Source organism: Balearica regulorum, chromosome 7 (genome assembly GCF_011004875.1).
Source record: "Balearica regulorum gibbericeps isolate bBalReg1 chromosome 7, bBalReg1.pri, whole genome shotgun sequence".
In the NCBI taxonomy this organism is placed as follows: Eukaryota; Metazoa; Chordata; class Aves; order Gruiformes; family Gruidae; genus Balearica; species Balearica regulorum.
The window spans coordinates 3,123,166-3,146,388 of NC_046190.1; the positions used below are offsets into that span (position 1 = coordinate 3,123,166).

Here is a 23,223-nt window from a genome sequence, read left to right on the forward strand (position 1 = left end):
CATTCGTATATTGAAAATGAACTTTTCTGAACTATAAACACAGTGGAAATATTAAAAAAAACCCATCCTATCCCAATAAAATTAGGAGTTCTTTCTTAGCATGACTGCTAAACTAACATCTCCAGCAATCTGGATTCCTAGTGAGTCAGCATTCAACTGGAACTCAAAATCTCAGCTTTAGCTCTAAGACCTGCTGTTGTATTTCTCTTCCAATGATCTGTACAAAGGGAAATTAAGAGAGAGGTCTAAACCCTGCTCATATTTATACCAACGAAGTACAGAAATAACTATCATAGCTAATGAGGTTACTCAGCATTTTCCTTCTTAGAGCAGAAAACCCATGAATAGCAGTTCACTTAATCAGCTATTTAATATTTTAGCTGCACACAGGTATTATGGGTATTATACACATAATCTTAAATCCACTTTATCTTCAAAACGTTCCTCCAAGTTAACAGATGTGCAATTACTCGCACTTTACAGATAAAGAACAGGCATGAGCATAGTTTCAAATGAATTGTCCAAGCTCGTGGAAAAAACTTATCGTGGAGCAAGACACTAAATTAAATCTCTCCTAACGTGACTGCAAGAGACCTTGTTTCTTTGTCACCGCAGCCAAGCAGATGATATCCTTCCTCAAAGCAAGGAGCACCTCTAAGGATTTGATTGCATGAGGACCTGTTTGAAATTCAAGCCAAGTTTGCATTCACCTCAGCTGGAGGAGAGGAGCGTATTTAACATTCCTCCATTTTTCTTCCAACAGCAGGTTCAAGCAAATAAATAATTAACAGATTTAGCATGGAAAGCCAGGCAGCTATCGTATAAAGGCATGAAAATAACAACCTAGTTCATGGGAATGAAGATTCAGCAACGTGAAAATATTTCCTTTTAGCAAAGCTATCACGACAGCGTTGGTCCCAAATGACTACGGAGAGAAAAAGCACGTCATCATCCATACGTCCGCATTTCAAATCAAGTAAACTTCACTCTTCTTTCAACTAAAAAGGAGGTGGTAAGGTTCTGCGACAAATTAGGCTCGTCCTAAGCAATTACGTATATCCGTAGTAACCTAGCTCATGTATTTAGCGTCAGCATTTAAATTACCCCTCCTAATACAAGTTCCTTCATCTGCACCCAGTCGCAGGCCCTGCAGGAAAGGTACCAAGCGGTGACACCCTCCCGAGACTGAGCCCGTGGCAGGAGCTCGGCGCAGCGACCTTAACCTGAACCTTAAGCTTAACCTTAACCTTCGGCTGGGGTCAGCTCAAGGAAGGCACCATCGCCAGCCCATCAGGCACCCGGCGCACGTGGCACCGGCGCTTTCCTTGGCTTGTCCCTTCTGATGGTGAACCCGCACCTCAGTGAACGGTACCCGTTTAAACACCAGCTTTCACGCTGATTTTGAAAATGACTTTGGTGCCGGTTATCATCTTCCCCATGCCGGCGTGAGCTGAAACACCTGGCAGATAACTCGAGCTCTGGCTGCCGCACGCTTTTCCCTGAGCTGGATTTGAGCTTGTTTCCTCAAAGACTGACAAGAACTTCATAGACTGTTCCAGAAAATTACATTTCAGCGTTACACTGTAGGACCCGCACGTTCTAGCCGTTCATAATCGTACAAAACACCTGCTCAACACACACATCTCCCCCGGGCACGGCGTTCGCCGCGAGCGGTCCTCCAGCCAAAAGCCCTGCAGCTGTAATGAGCACCAGGAGGACGTGCCCTGGCGCTGCCAGCCAGGAGGGCAAAAAGATGAATATTAAAAATAAATAAATAAATAAAGCAAAACCTGAAGTCTGTAACAGCAGGCTGCGCAAGAAGATTAACATTTCTAAATACGCATAGATGCCCAAATTTAGTGTGACATTGGCAGCATGGAAGAAGGATCCCGTACTGTACTAGTTCTCCTATCCCCACAGAGATACCACTAAAAAGCGTATCGCGCTGCTCTCAAACAGAATCTGATGATGTCATCGCTCACGCTAGAAGTCCACGGCAGGACTTTCACCCCCAGACCTGCATGTGTCACGGGAACAAACCCCTGAGCAGCGCTCACTCCTCTCTGACAGACACCTGATGAGAAAGGCAACCTGGGAAGGCAAGATACTCCAGTACAGAGAAATGAATTTGTAATCTAAAAAAATAATAAGGAATTGTCTCTTTTCTCTTTGCATCTTTCCTGCTTGAAGTCAGACCTCTCCCTTCTCGAGCACCGTTTTGACACTACGTTTCATTATGCAACAGTTGCGCTCAGCATTTTTTAAAGGCTGAAAAATTGGCAAATGGGATGATGAAGCGTTTCCATTTTCCCAGTGTATTTACTTCCATGCGCTTTTACAGCAACATGAAGCATGATAACCAGGAAACACGTTATTTTTCACAAACCACAATGTAAAATACCCCTGTGTACACCGATGCTGTCAGCACTTACACATGTGCAGGACAAGCAGGAATCTGGTCCACAACTGGAAAGTCCTTTCTAATTCTCTAAAAACCTACAGAAAACGCTGTATAGTTGCTCGGCTTTATAAAGGGGGCAGATGCGTAATGCCGTGCAAGAATAATCAGCCCTGGGACAACGGCCTCTAAATACAATTATGGGGGAGATAAGAATGCTGTTTAACTGCTGCTTCTGCCAGAGGGCTTCTCCTTTCAAGTCACTAAGGTTATCTAGCAATAGGATTTTCTTCCAGCAATCACGGTCTGCACGTCCTGGGATACAGTCTGCACAGCTCACATCCTCAGCTTGTCAAAAAGTAATAGCATCTACTACCACTCATCTCTTTGCTTCTGTTGAAGTACGATACATATTTAAAACGTGGTCACCATACCACATAATTTTACCTATGTCTCCATACAGGTTGCAGCCAAAAAAAAAAATTTATTTTGCTATAGAGAAAACCACAGAGGTCCTGGAATGCAGCGAGTCAGCGCCGCCAAAAAGGAGAGAAAGAAAAAAAAGCATGGTGTGCACTGTTGTATCAGACAAGCAAGTTGATACTTAAGTTCCTACCACCTATTTCTTTGGGGAAAAAATCTCTTGTAAGAAACCCAGAGAGATCATAAACTGCCATCGAAACCGTGCCATCCGCTCACTCCTTGCGGTAGGGCTGGGGAGAGCGCGCAGCCCCTATCCTGGAGCGGAGGCACAGAAAGCATGCCCTTGGGCAGCCTCTCTTAGGGACCGGCAGTAAACTTGCAAAGATGAGGTAGGAAGGGAGGAGGGCAAACAGAATACCTGGACAGGTAGCAGAGAGACAGAGAGCAACTTAGCTGCCCTCTGCCGACTGTCTGATTTGTTGAACGCTCCTCTGATCCTGCACAGCTAAACTGCAATTTAACAGGCAAGGGGTTCTGTGAAATCACCTCCACGCTTCCACACTGACGTTTACGTGACAGCCGGGTCCGTAAGGGTTTCTTTACCCACTGTCAGGCTCTATCAGCAGAGCCCTGTGCAAAGATAGCAAAGCTGGCACAAATGAGGGACTCCAGCCGCCGCAGCGTGCGTTCGTTGGTGCAATGGTCTGCTCCAGCTAATTAACTCTAGAAAGACATCCAGGACTTGAGCCAGTATTTCTGCTGCATCGCGCTACACAGAGGTACTAACTTGTTCAGCGCTTAGCTTGGGTGTCTCTCCCTGCTGCGGCGCGGCGCACATTCAGCCCAGGCAGCAGCGAGGCGTTTCACGCTAGGGCTCGTCCAGCCGGTCTGATCCGCCGCTTCAAATCAGGGGTCCCCTCAGTAAATCCAAAGATCAATAATCCTCATCAACACTACCGACGATGAAGATAGCGCCGCTACAAACAAACTCCGTGGTCCGCACCTGATGGCAACTGGGCTAAAGTGAGTTTCATGCTGTGATGAAAAAACATTTATTAAACAGCAATACAACTGAAATCCTCAAAAGGAAAGGGCACCGATCCGCTGCTTCTCAACTCAGATGAATTCTCGTGCCTCTCATGACACCTTCTGTCTGTCAGACGGGTCTGACTGCATACACATGACCCATTTAATTTCTAACTTTTTCTAATTAAAAGCATCTCTGAGGAGCCCTCTGTAAAATGATAGAATGGTTTGAAAGAAGACGAGGAAAGATAAGAGTTAAGTTTAAAGAACACGACCGTGTTTGCCAATCCTTGCTGCTTTGTCAAATCGCTTCACTTCTACATTGTGCCCATTTTATTCAAGGTTTAAAAGCAAATGGGATCACCTATTCATTCAGTGTCTTAAACGCTTTTCCTCCAAACAAAATGCAGCCGTGTAGCTTTAAACAAGCACTCCGGTGAAATCCCAACCGTACCAGCATCACCCACTCTGCATCTGCTCCAGCGGTTCCTGGTTTAAGTAGCACAACTGGGAAACCAGGGTGCTTAGCAATGATCAGCGAGGCCCGTACTGCTTTGAAATCGGTCTGCTGACACCGAATTCACAGGTAGAGGAAAAACGGGAACAATTGCAGATTTTTGCGTCAGGCAGTACCGTTGCAAACCCCCCATCTCACCCTCCTTTCCGCGCCCCCAGCAGCAAACCCGCCGGTTCAGCCCGGCTACCCGCGCCCCCCGCGGCCGCTCCCCGGCCGGCCGCTCCCCCACCTGCGCCCCGCGGCCGCCGCCCCCCGGCCCGGCCCTGCCCGGCCCTGCCCGGTGCGGGGGTGCTCCTCCCGCCGCCCGAGCCAACCGCCTCCCTCCGCCGAGGCGGCTCCCCGCCGCCAGCCCGGCCCCCGGCTCCTCCTCCCCGGCCCCGCCGCTCCAGCCCGCTCCCGCCCGGCTGGGGGACGCCCGCCGGTCCCGCTCAACAAGTTCCCCCCGCCGCCACCCGCCGCCCCCGCGGCGGGGACCCGGCCGAGAGGACCCGTCCCGTGTCCCCCCCCCCCCCCTCCCCTCCCTTCAGCCCCGTCCCCCGCCCTCCGAGCCGGGCGCCGCAGCCGATGAGGGCAACGGGGGGAGCGTGCGGCGGCGGCTGCCTCTAGCGAGCGCCCGGGCGGCCGCAGCGGAGCGCCCGGCCGGGGTGAAGCCCGGCGGCGTGGCGGGCAGCGCGGCTCCGGCGGGCGGCAGATGCGCGACCGGCGCGGACCTTCTGACGGCCAGCTCGCCCCGGCGGAGGGAGGGAGATGCACCGCAAGGGGAGCGCACAGACCGCCACTTCTGCTTGAGGAAGCGTAAGGTAAGCTGGCCGCTGCCATGGGAGCCGTAACGCTGCCCTCGGCTCTCCCCGCGCGATCGCGGAGGGTCTGCCTCGGCACCCTGCTCGAGCCAGGACTCCGAAAAATACCCGCTTCCCTGGTTTTCCCGATGAAAACTTCCTAGGGATGAGCATAAAGCATCGCGCTGAGCGCCGAAGGGAGCGTTATGCAATAGCGTATCTGCCTGCCTGGGAACAGCGATTGCATTCAATAACTTTCGTGACAGATAAGGAGAGAATATCACTGTACCCGCGCAAACCGCTACCTTCTTCTAGAAAAATACGACCGTTTCTTCTAATGCTACCTGGTAGGGGAGAGGTGTAGCTGGAGGATTTTTGGAAGACGCGCAAAGTGCTTTAGTTTTTCACATGATTGATTGCGAGCAACTACCGCTGCTTATTAACTTCAGCGCTGGGAAGTCCAAACGCAGCCCTAATGAAGTGTCCGTACAACACGGCAATGGAAGAGCACTGGACGTGTTCATCCGGTAACTTGCAGTATAGCACTTCATTAAAAACCAAACAAAACCAAAAATCCTCGTCCGGGGCTGAAGCTGCTGCTATTCTGTGAACTGGTATTACTGAGCAGCAGCGGTTCTCCCCATTTCATACACCGTTCCACCCCCCGCCTCCCCGAGTCCCCCGTCACCATCATCAAACACATTTAAATCGGAGATGCCGTGAAAATGCAGTAGGCAAACGGGACAAAAAGGTAGCAGGGATCCAGCACCAAAGTCATAGTCCTGGACCTTGCATCTTGCAAGGCATCCAAGGCTTCCCACTTTGCATTTCCATTTTGCCTTCCTCTTGCTAGTAAAAATCCTCTCCTGTGACCTCAACGTCTCTACTTAGTGCCATGTTTACTCAGAGTTACAGCAGCGAGGGAGATGCAGGACTGCAGTTAGCTTGGATCTGTTTGGGGGAGGCAGGGGGGCGGCAAGCCCGAGCAAAACAGGGACATCTTGTCCTGTCGAAAGCAGAGGATAGGTTCTCTGCTTATGTCACCATCTCCCGAGGGGTCTGTCCCAAAGGGACTGTGCCCCCCTCTCTGCCACGACTCAGAATAGGCAATAGAGCAGTTTCGTTTGACCTTGTATGTCTAAGCAGCTAAAATCCGGCACGAACATCACGGAGGAAAATTTAACTCATTAGGCTCTATGGTCGGGAAGTTTGGAAAGACCTGTTTTTCCAACCTCCGAGAATCATAATTTTTCTGCTGAATGCTGGAAAGCGGTAACAAAAGACAAAACAGTAACAGGTCACGTCTAATAGGAACTGGAGATTTATTCCCTCTGCTTAAGTGTTTCATCGTGATTACCGTTCTTATTTACAGTGCTGGCAGGAATGCTGCATGTATCAAGGTTAAAATCTAGCTGATAGATGGAAAAACTACTAGCTAATTAAAAAAAAAAAATACAGGATATCACATGACATGTAACTGTCCTAGCCATGTACTCAGAATAATTTAATATAAAATTTCAAGCAACATATCTCTAGTAAAAAATGACAAGCATGTGGAGTAACATATTTCCTTACTCTTGGTGTGAAGCCCATTGGTGTTCTACCAGTCTGCTCATGCCTGCCTGCACTACAATAATACTGTTTTCTTCAAGTACAAATAACAGTTCCAAGTTAAAAGCTGGATTTTCTTCTAGCATTATAAATGCATACGAGCAGCTCAGATGAAAATATCTCTGTGCTCAGATATTACTAGTTTATCATCTGGAGGTTTATATTCTTCTATACAGAGATGGCATACAGTCATTGATTTCAATAGAAATACATAATGTATATTACTAATCCAAATATTCATACTGAACAGTTGTAAAATAAAATTACTGCTCCAGAGTTCAAGGTGCTGTTGCATTTAAAGCAGACTGCCTTCATCGAATGAGCTCACTGGGGAAGGCTGATACTAAATAAGCTCTTTTTTTTTTTTTTTTTTTTGTAAGGACATCATGATGCCCTTGATGAAAAATACGTGTTCTTTAGGACTCCATATTTATTAACGATGTATATTTTTAACATGATGCTCAAAATAATCCTTATCTTGAATGAAATCGGTGCCTTCCCCCCAGACTGACACATAATAAACCAGCTGGGCAGCAGCACCACAAAAGAAAGTGTTAGTTACTTACCAAGAGGGACAGCACTTAACATTCAATGCACCCTTCTACTAATTAAGCTCACAAACAAGTAGCTCGTAAGATCATCGCTGCATTTTTTTTCCCCAGTTAACTATTTCACTGACAGAAGCATTTCTGCATGAGATGCACAGCATATATGATTAATTTGGAGGGGGAGGGGGGAAAAAAAAAAAAAAAAAGAGTAGCTAAATTCAATGGAGATTAACATACAAAAGGAGAACATGGCTGAGAAGCCCCAGAGCCTGCCCAAGTGCCAAATCACAGAGCGTGTGTCATCGTCCTGACGTGCACTACCAGGGACCGAACACTACTGGTCACCACAACACACCGTTACGCTACTTGGAAATCCAAACTCAGCAAGGGATTGCACAAATGACGATGAGATATTAAGGCTAATGTTTACTTTCCCCTGTTCTCGAGAATTTAAAAGCAAACTGAACCGTACCAGTCCTTCGCAGTGACCGATGTGGTAGTAAAAGCCAGGGAAACCTATTAGCTCGCCAAAAATCTGCGCTAAAACATAAGGGAACCTCCACAAAGCTCTTGAGCTATTGGGTCTCAAGGCAGTTCCTTATCCAAGCATAGTCATTTTGGACAGGGAGAACTGAGAATGTGTAGTCACATAATTCATGCATACTTGAGGAAATTACAGTAAATCTAGAATATCTGAGAACATAAAAAATTCACGTGACTGTTTAAACTAGCTATTAAAAAGGTCTTATATTCTGCTCTATGACAGCCACTACTTAAAGACTGCTGAAAATTTGTGCAAGATAATAAAAACATGTAAGCAACAAATCTATTTTATAGCCCAGCGCTCCCTTATATTTTTACTAATCAATTTGCAAATTAAATAGGCTTTAAGGAGATGAGATCACAAGCATATTTTAGGGAAAAAAATAATCTTAGTGGTAAATTCAGTGGGAGTTCCATGTTTAACCTTCTGAAAATCGGTGCTCGCTTAGAAAATACTGTATAACCTATGAACAGACACAGGTCTGACTCATTAGGTATTGCCATTCAATTTGAAATGGTTATTGACCACGCAGAACGCGATCAGAGCATTCTCTTATTTTAGTGGCACATCCCCACTTTGAAGTCTACTTACTACAATTTTACTACATTCAGGCAGAAAACAGCCTCTCTGCTGATCCCTTAATACTCTCAAAAATAGTTCAGCTTCTTTATACATTTGCACAGCACAGCGTCGCGGTGGTCAGGGCCTTAAAACTCACCTCTTTCCAGTTATAAGCACAAGTCCCGTAGGCAAAGATAACTGGTTGTAAAAACAACATTCAGTGATCAAACAGCAGCTCTTGGTGTCCTCCTCTTTGCCTGGATTTTCCTCGTCAGTGGCAGGAAGACACCAGGCCTGATTTGACTCCAGTAATAGTTTTTCTAGCCAAATCCACGGATTTCAATACCGAGGAGTATAGAAGAGTAAGGGCCATTTTCACAGTCAGAATTAAACGGAGATGGATTTAAAAGCCCTGGGACCGAAGGTCTCCAAGTCCTACGAGATTTGGGTACAGATCTGAACTTCTTAATCTATCATGACAAGAGGAGATTTTCAGCCTTGCGGGGGAGCGCTGGGGCTCTGCCCCGTGTCAGATCCCCCCCGTCTCTGCACACCACTGATTGATTGGCCTCAGATTCTGCCCGTATCAAAAAAGCGTGTCAAACATCGCACAAAAGCTATGTAGTTACGGCCAACTATTTCCGAGACGCACCGGAGTAGTCATTTGTAACCAGTAAAAGGCTTGCCCACAACACGCTCGTGTTACCAATTCAACTGTATGGCTACATGCAGCCAGATTACATGGCAATTCCTAATATTCGAAATGAGACCTTAGCGTTAATCTTCAATGCAAGAGACTGCAGCTAGTAAAATAATCGTATTTGACTACTAAGAAGCAGACCCCATGCACAAACCAAAGTATTCACCCGTAGCCCAGTACCTAACGTTCAGGAGAGCAGGACGGAGTAACCGGCCAGCGACACGCTAAAGGAACATTTCTGCACAGGACTACAACCGTCTTAGATAAACTGTTCACTGCACTGGCTTTTCCTGCAGGAACACCACCGGTCCGGTTTCTAAAATCCTCATCTAACAGCAGCATTTCATTAAACAGGCTAAACATGCAGTTATACGGTGGACCAAAGAACACGTAAGCATGTGGCTTTTGCATCTGATTTAACGAGATCTGCAGAAACAGCATACGGCCTGGCACGCTGACTTCTTACAACAAGTGAACATTGTGGAAGCCCTCTGCAGACTTCTCTTCTGTAGGTCCTGCCTGCCTCAGCTGTATGGCAGCTTTTTCAGCATCAGTTTTGTGGGCTGAAGAATGCTTTCTCCCGTATTTATTTTTTACTTGGACATCCTGCTCCTTCAGATGCAAAGCTGAAGTCTTCTGCCCATCTCCAGAGAGACCATTAACAACTTTTTTTTTTTTTTTTTTTAGCAGTCTACAACATCCAAAGACTTTTTCGTCTATCTGTATTTACTTTTACTTCCATTTTACCTGGTACAGGAATTCCTTATTATTTGTACTGAAATAACAATGGCAAAATCCCAACCTTAACTGATGTTTAGGACATCCATGGGGAATTGAAGCAAGTGGTTTGTGTTATTTTTACATGTCCGTGATTGCTATAGCATGCCTGTAAATAAAGCCCACATAGTTACAAAATTAAACCATTTTAAAAACAAAAGCAAAGGAAGATCATCCCATATGGTCTAGGTGAGGAGGAAGTGTCAAAAGCTAACAAAGAAGGATTTATTTGTTTTGTGCTCTTCCCCACCCTCCCTGCTTGTTTTATGCCTGCCCTTCCTCACCTCTTCATTTTCTTTTAACCTCCAGGAGAGATGCAGACACCTAGTCAGGAATTCAGTGATACAAGAGACAGACCTACGAAACAAGTCATAGACCCAGCACTTAGAGCTGTAAAACCTTTGCTGTACCGCTACAAATGTCCAGCACAATTTCCAATTAGTTAAAAATTGTCATTTTCTGTTTAGACCCCACTTTGCCCAGAATGACGAGACCTACGCAACTTAAATGCTTCCATCCCATTTCCACAGTGACCTAAGCCGCAGGACTAAGAAATCTCATTAAAGTTCAGCGAGACACACAAAGCAAAACACAGGTATGACAGCCCACCGCTGTGACCACAGCGTGGATGGCTATTTCCAAAACTATCTTTAAATGGGGTCGTTTGCGTCATGGTAATACCCCAGGCGAACCACAGCAAGCCTGCTTTGTGCTCCCCGGAAAAATCACAGCAGGCAGCGTTCATGCCAGAGTTGTGACGCTGTTGCTTGGAACGAGTCGGTGAGGTCAAAGCTGATGCAAGTTACACAGCCCAACCATGGTGCGAGTGACCTCTAAAAACTGAAACGGAGGTTCTACAATGCTCAATACAAAACCACTTAAGCAGGAGTGTAAATATGGGACTGCACTTCCAAGTTAGTAACATGACAAGTAGTTTTGGTCTGGTTAGTGACTTCCAGCTCTCCTTGGGAGAAGAAGGAAGAAGAGACAATTCAGTGAAATCACTAACGTTTCTGTATTTGTATATGAACAAGAAAAAAATTCTACAGCAACCCAATTTCTCCTTCAACTCATTCGTAATTGGTTGTTCATGCCCATTTTGTTATTAGATTCATTATTCTCTTCTGCAAATACAATCAGAAATGAATGAGGAGATACCCACAAGTAAAGAAATTTATCTCGTGGATCAGTTTAATACATTTTTGTGTATCAAAGCCATCAGCAAATAAAACACAGCAATAATTCTAAGGAGCTGACAGAGACAGATAAAACATCCCAATGCTGAAGAGAGTAATTCAGCAGAAATTATGCTTGAAATGCCTGGTAACACCGATCCATTCTGTAGACTGAGCCTAAGTTTGTGAATTCAAGATGAATCTGCGTATTTTAGGTATCCTAGCTGAGCAACTCAGTGAGCATAACGTGTTTTATTCTTGCACTCACACTTTGTGATAGTACAAAACCACAGAAAGCCACATGGAACGTGATGCGAATTACCTGTCAAGTAGACAGTTCTGGTGCTTTGAGCGTGATCAGGCCGCTCTGGTTAATAACAGGGGAGTCCTCAGCCACGATCCTGCAGCTTCAGACAAGCAGAGTACGTAACTCGAACAGACAAAAGGGGCATGTGAATATTCTTAAGAGGATCTCTAATTATTACTTTAATACACTTCCTAATCATCCATATCACAAATGAAACTTCCTAATCATCCATATCACCGCCCTAAAACACCATCACCAGAATGTTTATCTCTAGATCTTACTCCACAAAAACCTGGAAGCAATTTATTCAACATCTCCGCACCATCTTTGGGCTCTCTCATTACTTCCCTCTTCATTCTCCACACAGTTCTTCCCACATCAAACCAAAAGCGCTTTCCCTGGTGACCTGGAATGAGCCGTATGCACCGGTGCTGCCCATCAACTCCGACTCTTCTCTCAGTGTCCTCACGTTTGATGAGAACTTGAGATTTTGGGAGTTGAGATTTGGAGCATTCGCGCCGATGCTCAAATTTAAGACAACTTCCCCTCACTTTGGAGTTTGGCTCTTTCTTCACGTTACTTATTTCAAAAGCATCTTAGAAAAAGCTTTTATGAAAGAAGTTTTGCAACTTTAGGGACCATTATTCACTTGCGGTACAGCAATTAAAGCACAGCTTTTTGCTCTTCTAACACCAGCCTTTTTGGGTAACTAATTTTTGTTCGAGCCTTTGCTATACCAGAAGTCAAACAGATTTGTGTACTTCTCTCGTCTTTCAGCAACAGCAGCACGCTCAGGTCTAACTGTACAGTGATGATTCACAATTACAGCAGAGCCAGAACCAGAACCCGCTTGAACCCAGAAACTCCTCAAGAAGGTGACAGTTACACGGCCTGTATTTCCTGGTGATGGCTGACAGCACTGGAGTGCAAATACAAATCTCCTAGACGGGTATTATTCACCAGTTAGTATCCCGCTAAAGATGGCAGGTTTTAGACCTAAATTACCCGGCCGCGTTGTTTAGCACCACTTCACACCCTCCCAGGGCTTGTCTGCCTGTAACCCTAATCCAAGCAGAAAGAGCTGACAACGTTCTGATGCCTTACAACCACTGACCTCAGGAAAGTCAGTCCTGTCTGTCATCTCCCATTTGTAGTAAGCTCTAGCACAGACTACAAACCACATTTTTCCATGCAATGAGATTACCTGCATTCCCAGGGGATCTGCATACCGCGCACTGCACCCAAGCTTAGCGCTGCGGTGCCTCTCCATTCCCTGCACAGCAAAACTGAAGATGCAAGACCAAAGATGCACAGAGTTACAACCCGCTTACCTAATTTCTCCTCTTTACCCAACCCAGCACTTGAAAAGCTACGATGAAAAAGAAAATAAGCTGCAGTTGACGTAGATGCTCACAGTCCGGAGACGTTCTCAGTCTCCAGTCCCCAGATCACTCACTCTCTCGAGGTCTGACAGTTTTGCAAACCTGTTGGCAAGAAGCTGAAGAACCAAACTGCTTTCTTCCTGTCATTTGGTGGCGGTTAGATTATTTTTTTTTTTCCTGAACACCTACAAAAACTGTTGATGTTTACTAAGAACAATTAAAAGTTAGTATTCCACAATGCAGAAAAGGAACTGTCTTTAAGCTCTTGGTTTTAACAGCTTGCTATTTAAATTATTTAACAGAAAGTCCCATAAAACTGAAAAAGCCTTCCAGTGAAAGTACGCTGCCTCTTGGACTCCTGGAAGACAGTACAGTATAAGCAGAACTATTTGTGATTCTCCTAGCAACACATTTCAGCAGCATCCTTATACTGCGAGTACCAGCTGTAACACCGACAAAGAGTTGCACAGATTTACATGGCAAAATAATGCTAATAAACCTTTGCTGAGATTTTCCTAGTAGCAATAGCTGCATAGCACAGTAAGAAAAATAAGCATAATTCTTTTAATGGTAATGTTATGTTTTCCAGTACACTAAATCCTAGCAAATGTTTGACATTATAACAATTTGACATTATAATTTGACATTATAACACTACGAATTGACAGGGAGTATCTTTTGACATTGCATTAGTTAATAACTATTAACTCAGACCACGAGGGTTTATATTGTTTTTAATGCAAGTGCAATCTCCTGGTAGTGCTACTATTAGTTGCACAAACATACTATCTTCTCCGGAGAAGTAACCCTTATTGCACAGAATTTTACCATTTTGAATGGATTCCTTTTCATTTTATGCATGTAACAGTACAGGAAGCTACAAAACCTAAGTATTACTAAAAATTGTCTTCAGAATGTGAAGACGACACGTCAAAATTATAGAAAATAGCATGTACCAGCTTGTGCATTCAGGGGAATTGTTTTGTAAGGAAAATTTTAAATACTTTATCCTACAATAGATTCCTGTTCTACCTAAAATGGTACAGGCTTATTAAATCATACATTTTATTTGTTGCCACTTAGTTCTAAAGCTAAAGCTCACAAGAGCTTTTAAAGGCATTTGTTCTTTATCTTGGCCATTAGCTAGGATATGATTTTTATACATCATTCTTACAGAGCCTACCAGTGGATGGGAGGACAAAAAAAAAAAAGACAAATCAAATGCCATATGATCATGTTTATTCCAAAGGAAGACTTTTAAGGCAATTACAAATCTATCATGTCATCACCGAAACTAGATGATCGATAGATCCATTTTTTTAAATTGTTCTAAGAGTCATCACAACTCTACCAAACATTTGCAGTTTACAGTGCAATGCATTAATTCTAAATAATGCGTACCAAAGCTGTTTTTTGCAGGAGAATATAGCTAAAAAATAAAGGATCGTTCTAGATAGTAGACTTTGTTTCAGGTTGTGGAACCTCTTAATTTTTTTCACTGAAAATATAACCCCCCTTTCACAAACCGTAATTTTGCTAGGGAGCATACAGCAGCTTTTTTTTTTCTGGTATGCACAGCAATAACACAGGTGAGAAATCTCCAAGCGTCTCCAGACCACAGACTGGAAAGCAGTGATTTAGGCAAATGGTAGCGATGCTCTGTAATTCATTGAAGTGGTGCAAACTTCTTAAACCAGGAAGATTATAAGGCATGGGCAATTCCCCCTCTACTTGATAAAATACAGAATACATAAATGCAGCAATAAGAATGAATTCAGTATTGAGCAATAAATAAGGAAGTTCAAGAGAGAGAAAATTCAAGTTCAGTGCCTAAGGGTTTAAAACAGATTTTAAAAAAACCTACTAGTTTGACATTTACCAGCGCTGCTAACTCTATTATTCTACATGAACGATTCTGATAAAAGGAAGACAGACTGGTCTACCACATCAGTTTTGTATGTCAATAGATACATCGGGGGGGGTGTGTCCCTAATAACAGTCATCAGTTCTTTTTACACCACAAAAATTGGGCATACCTACACCCCTGAATTTATCCAGAAGGCATATTTTATCCTCACACTTGTGTATTAAAACCCTAGTAAAAATTTGTAACACACAGGAAAAGTTTCTGCAAACAACTAGTAATTAATAATTGCCTAAGATCATTCGTGTTTTCAGCTTGCCATCACTGGTTTACGCAATGGTATACTTAGAATTAACATAGAATAGGCTTCTATATTGTATTTGTTTACATGAAGTAAATCCAAGTTTCTTTCAAATGTCTATTTTTAGTGACAGAAGTGTGTTATATTCTACATATACACTTACAAGGTGACTTATAGACATTGACCAGTTTTTGAACAACAAATATGCATTATGAAGCGTTATGATTCTATTTAGACATAGAAACATGGCATACGAGGCCATGGAACTTCTCATGGGAAAGGATAGCCTCGGTGTACTCAGAAGCCTAAAGACGTTGCAGATCACTCACGAGCCTTCCTCTACAGGGTAAAGCCCAATTATTTGCATTCCCTTGCATTATTTTTCCTTTAAGCTATTACATACGTGTACAAAACCCCCATGTGCTCTTAATACATGCACAGAAGTTTACAGCTGCATCTCTGAAGCCTTCATTTGGTCTGAAAATACAGAGACTGAAATCTATACCTTTCCTCTGCATTTAGAACTTGGAAAGTTTAACTCCACTCTGCTTATTAACACATTTAGTCTTTGAGTATAGTTCTGTATCATAAAACTGACAGAAATAAAATTCAAATTATAAGGTAAGCTACAAATCTCTTTTTCCTTCATTAACAAATCAGTCTGGAAATTCCACGCCGTAATTCACCTTCCAGTGCAGTGACTTTGCAGAGTTTGGGATTAAGAGTGGAGGTCCTGCAAAGATTTACTGCTGTACCTAAGCTTTACCTGCTGCCACAGACTTCAAGCAGACTGCTGGGAACCCACAGCTCCTCATCATTGAGGCGTGAATCACATAAAATAGGTCTCCTTCCTAGAAATGCCCATTGCGTTGCTGAACTGAGGAGAAGAAATCTGGACAGCATCAATAAATGGAGAACTGAAAGGGAAGGATTTATTTAATTGAATAAAACACACTATGGAGAACCTGAAATAATAAAGAAGGTGGTTTCCATAACTTACCCTGAAGACTTTATACTAATTTAAGGCTTCTCTGTGCATCACTTTTTATTATTATTATTTAAAAGTTTATTTCCATATTCAAACATAAGGGAACACTGCTTAAGGGTAATCAGCCGGAAGTTTATAAACAAATCAAGGCTAAAAACTGAAAAATAAGCTCTGTGATTATTTATGTATTTAACTTAGCAAATCATCTCCTGCAATCAGGATTTGTTTCGAATAACTACAGACAAAAAGTTTAAATCTATGATCTGTATTTAATTAGCATCTGCAACTAAAATTCAAATTCAAAGCCTTTATTAGCCCCCTGACAGAGTAAGCCATAAACTCCGCAGTCCTCACGCAAACTGAGAAACTCCATCTCAGGAGTTTCCTACAGTCTCCAAAAATCCCTCAGCCTCTATCGTCTTTCCCAGCCGTGCATTTTATGTACGCCAGCCTTGCCCTGTGTCCCAGAAAACACTCCCGAGCGGAGTAACGGGCAGCAGAATTACAGCTAGGCGGTGCAGGGAAAGGACAGACATCACATCGAGAGATTTCCGTTTGCAGCCGCCCCGGCGGGGTGCCGGCTGTGCCCATGGCATGCTCCTGTCCCCGGGACACGGCTCGGAATGCTGCTGGCACCAACACCAGCGGACGGAGGGCAGACCTCTGGTACGGTCTGATCTCAAGTACGGGTTGAATGGTTAAGCAAGGCGTCCCCAGGAGATAACGCTGTAAATGCTGGTGCTTAAGTAAGCCAAAATTGGAGTCAACACCTTGTGCAAAACAAAAATGAAAAAAAATCCCAACCCAAAAAAGTATTATATAAAACTCTGCCGTGTTAAATACTTAACTCGCGATCAACTAACCGTTTGCTCACCCGTTCTCTTATCAAATGCGCACATACGGATCCCCTTGGAGACCCTGACATCCGAGCAGGGCTTAAAAACAGCTAGTTCTTTTGGTTGTTGTCATTCTTAATCACAGATATCTATAAAATTATTAGCACAAGCTACTAGCGGGAACAGAAAACTCTAGATTAGCTAAATCAATCAGGCCTGCATGATTGGGAACGGGAGACCAGCAATTTTTGAAGAATCAATTTATTGGCTATTAAAGACACGCTTAAAATTAACTGCATCACAGAATATAGTACCCCATTTATCTAATTCTGTTCCGTAGAACATCACCAGGCTCCTGGTTTCATTTGGGTTATGGACTCCATTAATTCCATCCCTGAAGCCATTCCAAACAGATCCAGTGATCTGAAACCCCCAAAGATTATGGGATTAAAGTGATATCTCAAATAATCTGAAAATTGAGACAGGTCAGAGGTACACTAAGAAAACATCAAGCCAATACTTTAGAATAAATTGTATGTTAGTGGATCCTGCCGTCAAGTAACCACGTGCCAGAAAACTCACTTTGACAGCTGAGATGTCGTAGGAGATGTTTGTAAGAAGTGACTTTCAGATCCAACAAGCAATTTTTGTAAGCCTTTTACGGGTAAAAACATGTGCCCTCTTTTCAGGCGTAATTACTGAATATTTCACATCTTTGTAAATGCAACATTTCGTATTTGCTACAATTTCTTAGTAGTGCATGAACTCGCATTAGCAGATTTGAAAACTAATGGATATAATGGCTGTTGTGTTACTGTATTTAGTTTTTCAGTAAAGTCATTAATTTACCAGACCATTACGGAAGATTTGCTTCCAGTAGTTCCACATTAATGAAAGTGCAGAGTTTTTGGTTTTGACAGTAGTTTTAACAACATATTTTAGCTGTGTCTAAAGCCAACGTCTGTGAAATTGCAGGCTAATGGATCAGGTTCGGATCTTACGCAGCACTTCAGTATTCACGAAAGCATTCCAAAATTCCCCCCCCTAGACAGACAGATAGATGGATGTACGTCTGTATTTCCTACCGTCACCATCTTTGGAAGGTAACTAGTTTGAAAACTAGTATCTAGCAACCTCAGATGCTATTATTTGAATGTTTTTATCCTGACTCTTCCCTCTTTTTGCTGCCTTCTACAGACCTTCCACTACATCACGCAGATTCAGATACAAACTTCCCCTTCTAAACTCCCTGCTGCTCCCTCCCCACTACCTGAACCTCACCAGTTCGATAGAAAAAGGCAAACTAGACGGATTCTGGAATATTTCAGTTACTTGTTTGCAACTTACTGGGACCAGGGAAGTAAAACATGGGAAAAAAAAAATTAAGTAATGACGTATTTGCCTGAGATTTTTGAAAGCAATTTGATAACCCAGAAGTCCAACCTCGCAGTACACAGATTGTCTGCCGTGCACATTTGTGTGTCTTAATAACTTTTGGGAAATATTACTATTACTTTTAAAAACCTATAAACATTCAATTTTCTATTGAAAATAATTTCTCCATTGTGTTTTCTTAAATTAAACTAAATATAGACTAGTCATAAGGATTCACTCACTTGTGCCACTGAACCGACTTTATAAAACATACACCATTGCGGCACTGAACTCTTCAAGAGTTTCACATTTTTTATTAAATAGACAAAAGATTTTTAATTTAAAATGTATTTCAAATACCACACCTGAAAGTCCCTTTATTCATTTTACTCTGAGTACCTCGGAGGGTAGATTGGTGTTTAAATAGGAAATACATGCAGGATACTTGGATTAAGTGGGAATTTGGTAATTCTGTAAATCTCGGCATTAGGGAGAAATTTGTAAAAAAAACCGACAACTTCAAATGAGGTGTAAAAATGAGGTCTTAACTACCCAGTTACTACAGATCCCGTAAGATCTGTGCAACGATAGAGCTGTTGGGTTTTGGTTTTGGGTTTTTTTTTTGGTTTTGTTTTTTTTTTTTTGCTATGTGCTGTGTTAAGCAGTTGGCATCTTTTCATCCTTGAGGAGGTGCTTATATTTCAATAGCAGATTAAGTAATTTCTGTGAATCATCACAGGGTTTTTGTGGGTTTTTTTTCTTTTTAGCGCTTTAGGATCCTTTGGGATAAGAAGCTCTATTATAAAGGCATATTACTGCTTTTAGGAAAGGATGGGTTGTTTTGCATTTGAAGCAAAACCTTAATTGATATACTGCTGACTTCTTCCACAAACTTCAATAGTTCATACACTTTATGCATACCAACCAGTTGCTAATAATAATTAATCTACATCCAGGTTTTAGGTTTAGCTATGAGGTAAATTTTTTTAAAAATCCAAATAATGACACCTCTAACGACCAATTAATTTCTTGCAAAGATGCAGGGTACACTCCACAGAGGAAACGGGTTTGGTATGCTGTAAGAAATAATGCCGCTCAGACACTTCTTGCTACTAAATGTTTCCATTAAAGGAGCATTAAGGGTTATCAGTGCTCTAGACTTTATTTGTGCAAAACCACTTATTTTCATTTTCCCTGTACTTTTTATTAACTATGAAGTAAATTCAAATGACTCGCTTCCCCAGAGCCCGTGTTCCCTTGCAGGGAAGTCGGAGTGCTGAGCTCACACCCTGGCGTGACGGCCGCGGTGCCCGGCCTCTGAAAAGGGGTCTGGAAAAAACTCTTGGTGCCCCAAAACCCAGGTTGAGCCCCGCTCCTCTCTGAAGGGCTCTCTGAGGAGCGGGCATTAACAAAGCCAGATAAAAGGCACAATTTTCTAGCGATACACCAAAGTCTAATAGGAAGGACTATGACTTCAGAGAATTGAGCAAAAAGGATGCGAGTGGCAGCCGTTTCAGTCAAAGCAGAGAAAAGTAGCTCAAATATTGGAAACTTGGGGGGGGAAGTAGCATTTCTGTGGTAACATGAAGCCTTTTGAACTGTTTTTGAATGCAGGCATCATGGTGAGTAAGGAGCCCAGCAAATGCTTACTCACCACCTCGGAAAGCGAAGTTGAGCCAGCGGCTTCGCTCGCTTTGGAGATGAAATACGCACTGGATCCCAACCGGCAGATTAAGAAACGAAACAAAGCCCTCCAGGTGAGATTTAAAGATATCTGCGAGGCCCAGAACGAGCAGCGGGACAAACAGCTGTCCACCACACAGGATCCCGACAAGAGAGACGCCAAGCCCGTCTCCTACAAAACGGCGTATCGCAAGTACATGACAGTGCCTGCCCGGAGGTCGATACCCAACGTCACCAAGAGCACAGGAGTTCAGACTTCACCCGATCTTAAAAAGTGTTACCAGACCTTTCCTCTGGACCGGAAAAAAGGGAATATTCTTAAAAGCGCCTCGACTGTCGACACCTTTAAGAGTCAAAACAACGGGTTTCTAATAGATGTTAAGGACAAAGACGGCAGAAGCTCAGGGGAGGCCGTTCCGTGGAGCAAGAAGGCCGGCAGCCTGCAGACGGCGGAGTTCATCTCCCACCTCAACGAACGCACCAACGTGGGGGCTCGCGACAACGGGGCCGAGGCCTGGAAAGGCAGCGATTTGCACAGCTCTCCCAAAGAGCTGCCGCCTCCTCCTCCTCTCCCAAACTCGGAAGACCCCGCTTCCGAGGAGCCCGGCCGAGGGAAACAGGCGGCGGGGCGGCCGGGGAGCGAGGAGGTCGCCCAGCCCCTCCACGGGAGGGTCTTCAAGACTGAAGTGGCCACCGTTTATTTGCCGGCGGCCGGTTCAAACGCCTCGCAGACCGACCTGCCAAACCTCGCGGCCGAGACCGACTGGTCGCCGTGCCCGACAGCCGAGGAGGACAAAAAGAGGACCGTGCACCTGAACGGTGTTCAGCCCCAGGCGGGAGATGCTCGAGCCTGCTCGTCTCAGGCGCAGTGCACAGCCACCGAATGTAACGAACAGACCCTTCAGATAAACGTTTCGCCTATGGAGGAGAGTCAGCCTTGCCAGACGGCCGTCGCGGTGAGCGAGGAATGCCAACAAATCGTGCCTCACACGGAAGTTGTGGACTTGAAAGCGCAGCTTCAGATGATGGAGAATTTGATCAGCTCTAGTCAGGAAACCATAAAAGTGTTGTTGGGTGTTATACAGGAGCTAGAGAAAGGAGAAGCTCACAGAGAAGGGTGAGTAGAAACTTTTTAAACGAGTATAAGCTGTTTTAAATGCCTTTTCTAACAAGTCCTGCCCTTGAATTTGCTAACATAGGTTTGCACCAGCCGCCGCGCGTTCCCCTGCAGCACGCCGAGCCGTTACACGTGGCGCTGCTCACGCAGGCTAAACCTGCCAGCAGTAATCGCAGATTTGGTATCTGCTTGGCCTAGGATGTAATTAAGTAGTTATTTAACGAAGGGCCTATCGTATCTCCTCTTGTACCTTTTCTAACGAGCGCAGAACGAGCCGCTCTCCGAACAGGATTAGCAAGGATGCTTTCACATCAGCAACTTGTATTAACCATAATACCTCACACGGCATGAAAAGCAGCAGAAAAACCTTAATTCTGTAAGAGACTTACCTTTTTAAGATTAAGGGATATTATTACAACTCTTAATATAATTCCATTAATAGCATACGAATCTTGTCTGGTTTACTTTCACCTTCTGAATTTTCAATGATATTTCTTTCAGAAGGAAATTAAATGAAAACTTTGAATATCAAAGTCTTCTTTACAGCAGACGACAAACTCAAGCATAAAGAAACAAAACTTTGTTTATCCTTAAGTTAATGTTACTTAAATCCACCTATAAGGCATTACAAATAATAGTTATTCTTAACACAGGACAACCTTTAGTCTTTACCTAGACAGTTCAACCCGTCTCTTACATTACCTTAACAAGTATTTTGCAGACTGACTTGCCTTAGTTCACTAAATTTTATTCAGCGAATGCACCTCAAAATGTATGTGCACTGTTTGTGTGCTTTTAAATACTTTGGTAATTAAATCATAATTTGTCAGAAGAAATCCGGATTTTAGAATTAGAAGCCAGCAGCTCGTGCCACTTGAAGCAGCACATGTTTTCATTTGAGTCAAAGAGGTACATCTTAACATTTGTAATTCAACTCTTTCTCTAGGAATGCAGAAAACATCTTGTTAATCCTAAAAATTCAAAATGTTTTTCATTAAAAAAACATCTTAGCTGTTCGACAATGCTGTCAACAGAGCCTCAGCATTTTCAGTTTATTTTACAGCTGGTTATGGTATTTTTAGAATACCTTGTCACATCTTGGATCTTCAGAGTGGGAAGCTTCTTGATCTAGCTGAAAGCAACACAGACTTACTGATTTATTTTTTTTAATTATTATTCAGAAAAAGTATTCCTCTGACTTTCTTAACTTGCAGAAAATGCAACAGAATTGGAAAGAAGTGGCACGCTGCTTGTCAAATCACAAAATACAGAAAAATATTTCTTTATCGTGAGTCCTCATCTGATCACTGAGAACCCTGTGTGTGTGAACACACACATCTACCCACAAAGTCATCTGCTATAAATACCAGTGCTCCCTCCATACAGTTATATATCAGGTTTTTATCTTTTCCCAAAGATAGTAGAGCAACAGGTCCATCAAATACTTTTTTTTTTTTATTGCCCTCCCATAAGCAGACCCGTTAAACGTAGCCAGCATTAGGAGTGTATCCCTGCTCTCAGCACAAAAAGAGGCCTTGCCCAAACTATCGATGATTGCTCCTATCTGCAAATAATCCTGCTGAAGTTGTCAGCCTGACAAAGCTGGAGCCTATATTAGCCCTGAAATAGTGGAACTATCCATAAAGCCCAGTTCTTCACAATCTCTCTTGTGTATCAGAGTCTGCAGGACTACATTACGTTTGACCAAAACGAGCCTATTTATTAGCGCTCCTTTACTTTCCCCGTCACGGGTTCCCCAGCAGCGGTGAAATCACCACTGAAAGACACATCACACATTTTGAAATCTTTTCAAACATGTTGTGGTATGTGGAAGGGACTATTAAAATATTTTAATGATTCTTTGACATTAAGCGTAACCAGTGGCAGTTATACCAGTGGTCAAGACTAATTATAAAGATTGGAAGCAAAGTATCTACAAATCAAAGTGAGATTTCAGATAGGGGGGTTGTTTTAAACACAACGGCGTACGAAGGTGCTGCCTTAAAACCTACCGAGAGCAGAAAAAGGCTTCTACTTGTAGCCGCTTGCAGCCACTCTTCCACATGCTCCAGGCATGGCCCAAGCATGCATGAAGGATGTAGAGGTGGGGAAGGAGGAAAGAAGGGAGATGCAGACTTGCATATTTTCTCCTGGTTTAGGAATTCCTGTATTCCAGATCCCTCTGATTTTCTATCACCTGTGTGATTTTAAAGGAGGTTGCACAAGGGACTCCAGCATTATGCTTGGGACATTTCTGTTGCCCACGGATCACGCTGCAGAACTGAAAGAACACTCTGTTCTCATGCAAAGCA

At 43.5% G+C, this 23,223-nt stretch overlaps 2 protein-coding genes across 4 annotated transcripts in view; one reads left to right on the forward strand and one right to left on the reverse strand.

Annotated features, from left to right (window-relative positions):
• The window catches only part of DOCK1 (dedicator of cytokinesis 1), a 306,953-nt gene that overhangs the window by 149,787 nt on the left and 133,943 nt on the right, over positions 1–23,223 (reverse strand). The gene's annotated exons all lie outside the window — the stretch shown is intronic.
• INSYN2A (inhibitory synaptic factor 2A) overlaps positions 5,030–23,223 on the forward strand; it is a 45,573-nt gene continuing 27,379 nt past the window's right edge. Inside the window, exons 1-2 of the mRNA XM_075757639.1 lie at positions 5,030–5,164; positions 19,726–20,911. Coding sequence (XP_075613754.1) covers positions 19,731–20,911 — 1,181 coding nt within the window. The 5' untranslated portion in view covers positions 5,030–5,164; positions 19,726–19,730. The remainder of the gene's footprint in view (positions 5,165–19,725; positions 20,912–23,223) is intronic.